Raw genomic sequence first — 5,374 nt, forward strand, 5'->3', positions numbered from 1 at the left:
CCTGTGCCCGCTCGGCGTTCAGGGGGGGCCACGCCACGTTTCCTCCTCTGCCACTTTGCAAGCGAAAGGCCACGGGCGGCGCCGTGGAGCAGGCCCGCAAGGCGGGTCCGAGCCGGCGTGCAGCTGAGGACGGTCCGCGGACCCACAGCAGGTTCGAGGCAGCTTCGTGGTCACGCAAAGCGGGTGGCACTCGGGGGCGCCCCCGCCCGAAGCCCTTCACTGCGGGCAGCGGCTCCTGGAAACCGGCAAGGACGCTTCAGCCGCGGACTTTGCTCTAGGAAAAAACGCTGATACAAACTGCCCCGCAGGTCACATGGAGACCACGACGCCGCTGCTGGGACAAAACGCACCCAGCGCGACACGCCGCGGTGCTGCTCGGCTGCCCGCCGTCTCCAGGAGCCGCGCCACCCTTGGAGAGCTACGGCCGCTGCGCGCGGTGACGAAGCTCAGGGCCGCCCCTGCGTCCCCTTCCATCCGCCACGCGCACTGCCCGGACCGCGGCGACCGAGCTGTCCCCCAGAGGGATTTAAAACAGACATTCGGCACGTCTGACAAAGGAAAAGAAGACATGGGCCATCAGCAGGTGATCAAATAAAATTCCACTCTTACAAGATACTTAATAAAATACCTTTTTATTTGCCAGGAAACGTTTTGGCAAGTAACATCATCTCTGTCATAAATGCGTTTCTGTAGTACCGGAAATCACTTAAAAATTACATGGGCGATAGGATATCTGTTTTAAAAACCTGACCTTGAACCTGTGCCTGCTGTCACCGCTACCCAGGTGGACAGTCCACCAAGGAGCAAGACCGACAGCCTGCGACTCTGAAAGATGATCTGACAGTTCTCAAAGGGTCACCGGACGTGTCACTGGTGTCGTGTGGCCTGACGGAACGGCTGTCACTGCACCTCCTTAGGGACATAGCGCTTCTCACTGCTACAATGACAGACCCAGGGAAGGCCTGGGCCACGGCCTCACGCAGCTGGGGGCGGGGTCGCCACAATGACTCAGCAGGGGCGGGCGGGCTCCCACTGGGACACAGCTCCGAGTGCGATGTGATGGGATGCTGGGGACACGGCTGAGAACAGCTGCAGAAAACGGAAAACGACGTGTCATTAAGGCTGTTTCCATATTGCAGAGAATTGGCCCCTCGTGTGTGGGGCGCGGCCGGCCTCTCGGGGAGCAGGGCGCTTCCCCAGCAGCCAGAGCGCCATCTTCTTTGGAGACGAAGCTGTTTGGGGTCTTCGCGCTTCCTGAAAGGTCAGCTGCGGTCTCTGTCGACCTCTTCGAATCCGTGTCGCTTCCCTTCCCCCGACGGGGGCGGAGCTCCGAAGGAGAGCAGTACCATCACCCTGGAAGAAGACGACGCCTCTTCTGTCCCTCGGGACTCACTCCTGAACACTTACCGGGCGTCGAGCGTGCAGAGGAAAGGCCTAGAACTGAATGACGAGGAAGGACAAAGGGCCGGGGGCGGCAGGAGCTGTGCATGGAGCCCCCACAGCCGGCTCCGCTCAGGCGCAGCTCCGGGTCTGAAAGGCCGCCCCGGCCCGGGCCGCCACCAGCCCGCTGCCCGCCGGGCACCCGCGGAGCAGCACGTGCCTCGACTCTGCGGCTACCAGGGCCCCGCGGGGGCGGGCGTCACACCCACTCCTGCATGGAGCGCTTGCAGTACAGTATGTGGCGCGGAGCCCCCTTCCTCTTGAACTGGAGCACGGTGTAGACCAGCACCAGGAGGCACAGGGCCAGCGTGCAGGGGATGGCGATGGCGATGGCTTTCACAGTGCTGGCCGTGTTGTCCAACTTGATGACGATGTCTACGTCGTCCGGTGGGCTGTGTCCTCCTTTGTCCCTGTCCATCGCTCCGTCGCAGCCCATGAAGTCCTTGAGGATGGACCTGGGGAACCCGGGCTCGACCTTGAGCATCTGGTTGTTGAACTTCCAGTATTCCTTCCCTTTGTAGAAGTACGTAAAGCCTGGGGAGGGGACAACACACAGGAGCGCTTACTGGCGACAGCGGATCACCCAGGAACTGAACCCCACAGGCCACGCACGCGTGACCCAACCCGACAGGCCACGCACGCGTGACATCTGGCCCCTCGGTGTGCACAGGTGGGAACACTACTCTGAGCCCGGCTGTCGCCCACACGGACCAGCCGTGAGTCCGCATGGCTGTGCCCGCCCTGCCCACGGCGCTGGCTGGGACGTGCCTCTGGGAGGAGGGTCTGCACACTCATGTCCGCGGGGACAGGAGCGCCAGCCCCTGCTCGTGGGCTGCACGGCTGGCACAGAGCCCCACACAGCGCGACAACAGCCCCCTGTGCTGAGAGAAGCTGGCATCGGGGACAGTGCCACACATTCCCGGAGGCTTCCCCGGGGAACATCTCATGGGAGTGGCAGGGCCGCTCCGCGACAAAGCTCTGCCTCGTCATGCGGACAAGAAAGCACACGAAACTGCAAGTCATGCCCTTCGTGGGCAGGAACCTGGGGTCATGTGTCCCGGGGCCGTGGGCGGGGACCTGGGGGGCGTGTCCCGGGGCCGTGGGCGGGGACCTGGGGGGCGTGTCCCGGGGCCGTGGGCGGGGACCTGGGGGGCGTGTCCCGGGGCCGTGGGCGGGGACCTGGGGGGCGGGTCCCGGGGCCGTGGGCGGGGACGCACACATGGCTCCAGGCCGTGCTGGTTCCCTTCTCCTGCCCCCTCGTTGCCTAACTTTCTCTTTACTTAACTTCGCTGTCACCTCGCTGTATTTTATAGAACTTCTCAAGCCATCATTAGCCCTTTCAGAGTAAAGAATTAGCGGAGTGGAGCGTGAATAAGTTCACGGCTCCATCGGCGATCCTGCCGGCTGACGCGCGCTCCACGGCGGCAGGCGGTGCGTGGGGGGCTCAAGGGACCAGCCACACACATGCTTTCCGTCCCGAACCGTCATGACTGCAGATAACGGACTCGGCCAGCTCGAGCAGTCGAACTACAAACGCGTGTGCTTTCCTCGGGAGAAGTCTGTGAACGCTTGTCGTTTTGTTGGGCACGTGTCCAGCCTTTTCTTTCTGTCCATGACCCCTTCGTGTCGAGCTTCTTTGTGACGACACCACTGACTTGATTCCAGCTCTGAGCTGAAGTTCCGAAACAGAGACGAGAGTTTGCGGCCGCAGCCGCTGCGCCGTCGTGCGGGCTCTGCGGTTCGAGCCGAGCGCCTGCGTCCCGCACCGCGGAAGCCGCGCTGTGCGGAGAACTTAGCAAGCGACACCTTCCAGTCCTCGTGGCCACTGGCCGGCAGGGCCAATCACCTGCTCCGTTCAGGCGAGGTGCTGAGGCTCGCAGGTAAGAATCTGCACGGGTCCTGGCGGGAACAGGGTTTAAATTCCTGGTCTAGCTCTGGAGCCTGAAGGTGAGTGACGTCCCCAGCTGGGCCCCTTCAGAGACCCGCCTGTGAACAAGTGTTCCCTGGGTACGCGGCACAGGCTGTGAGAGGTCACCGCTCAAACAAGCCACAGACTGACAGCTGAAGAATTTCAGCCAGGACAGCCCGTCACTTCGGGTGACTTCATTTTGGAAGTCACTCTGTTCAATGCCACAAAATCTGCGGTTGCTTTGAGCTTCGAAGGGCAGTTTTGCAATAACAGCACCTTGCCAAGTGAAAGCAGGTGTGTGTCGCTTCACACGCTTCTGCAGGGAGCTGGTATTTGATCACGCTAATGACATCCAAAGTAGCGACTCGACAAGCTTGGAGGAAGAAATGCAGAGGCCCTGCCAAGCCTCGGCACGTTGGAGGAGCAGAGTTGATGATGACATTGATCTAGAATTCAGCGGACCTCAAAACGGGACGGAAACCAGCAGCTGGAAGTGTCCCCTCTAATTCTTAGTCCAAGCTCATCGGGATGAAGCTGCCGGGTATCGCGCAGAGGGTCGGAAGTTTGTTTTCACACTGATCACGTGTGCAGGCCCATTTTACATAACACTCCACACGCGGGAGTGGAATCGGCATTTTCCGAGGACACGTGTTAGCAGTAAGTCTGGGAGGTGGGAGTTAAGGAATAAAAGTATATGGAAAGAAGTAGCCTGATATCTTGGTAACAGAACTCTGTCGAACCTCGATCCCACAAAATGCATCTCATTCAATAATTTAGGTTTGGTTTTTTGCCACTTATGAAATGTCGGTTGAGAAAATGTTTACATACTCAGATTTTTTTCCCCTTTTAAGAGTAGCTTCGATGTTATGTTCTGGTAGATATTAGACTTCCTAAGAGTAGCTAATTCTTACCAAAATTACTTTTTTGTTGTTGTTGTTTTTTGAGAAATTCTGCAAGGATTTAGTGAGGCTGTGGAGCATCATTTGATGACTTTTTGCCTCCTGTATGACAGAGTCGCTGGTGACTTCTCTGTCCCTCAGTCCTGAGGCGTCATGTGATACTGTCTGCCACAGCTCTCGTCACGACTTATCCGACGTTCCTGACGGCAGCGCCCGTGCCCCGTTCCCACTCTTACGTTTATTAGTAAGAATTTAGATCATGTTTAATAAATGTGAATGAATCAGCTGAATCTTCCAGAAGTATCTGTTAGAATTACAGTTGTAGATTTTAACGGGGACTGGAGAATTAACACACCAAATCCGCACTGTTTGATAACCAGCAAGATAAAACACAACGGTGTTAAACGCAGTCTTCATTTGCCTTAAAGCTGGGCTCCCTAGGGAGAGGACAGACGCCTCGGGGGCGGGGCCAGACAGCAGGTGACTGGAGCAGTGTGGACCGGGCCAAACGCGGCCTCATTACCACAGCTTTAGCTTAAGTGAAAAGCTCACGCCGTTGCTGGAAACACTGAACAGCAAGTGCCGAGAGCAGCCATTCCCCTGTTCTCGTGAATCTAGTATCACGTGGGTTGCTGTCCTTATTTTCGGGGGCTGCGAGTAAAGAGGAAAATAAGAAAAACGTTAAATTATGACGGTTCCAGGTGGAAACCAGGAGACTGATGGATCAGGAGCTACGTTCCCGGGCTTGTCCAGTGTGACAGGGTGGGACAGCGAGCCGGACTCGGCAGGTACCATGCAGAGAAGACATTCTCGCTCATCGTCGTCCGTGGAGACAGCGGGTGCGAGCGCGTCCGCTGAGGCTGGCACGTCCGAGTGTCCAAGCTCAGAAGTGTAATCCTGCCACGCTGATGCTCCTGCACTAGTCTCCTAAGCCAGCCGACGGTTTGCGCGTTCATGAGCGGTAAACAAGGCGACCCGGTATCCGTGTTGGACAGTTAAGTCGGACGAGCCTGCGCGGCGCAGCTGACGCGCAGGCAGATCCTGGCGCTGGCCGGTCACGTCTCGCTGCTCAGGGCAGCACAGCGCCACCAGGCGTCACGTCACGGGAGGGCACGTCCCGCCTCCC

The 5,374-nt window shown here is 58.5% G+C and overlaps 1 protein-coding gene across 1 annotated transcript in view; it reads right to left on the reverse strand.

The window, feature by feature from the left end:
* Positions 1–613: 613 nt before the first annotated feature.
* The window catches only part of MMP16 (matrix metallopeptidase 16), a 156,601-nt gene continuing 151,840 nt past the window's right edge, over positions 614–5,374 (reverse strand). Inside the window, exon 10 of the mRNA XM_006924061.2 lies at positions 614–1,974. Coding sequence (XP_006924123.1) covers positions 1,640–1,974 — 335 coding nt within the window. The 3' untranslated portion in view covers positions 614–1,639. The remainder of the gene's footprint in view (positions 1,975–5,374) is intronic.

This window comes from Pteropus alecto, unplaced genomic scaffold, assembly GCF_000325575.1.
Source record: "Pteropus alecto unplaced genomic scaffold, ASM32557v1 scaffold87, whole genome shotgun sequence".
Taxonomy (NCBI): domain Eukaryota; kingdom Metazoa; phylum Chordata; class Mammalia; order Chiroptera; family Pteropodidae; genus Pteropus; species Pteropus alecto.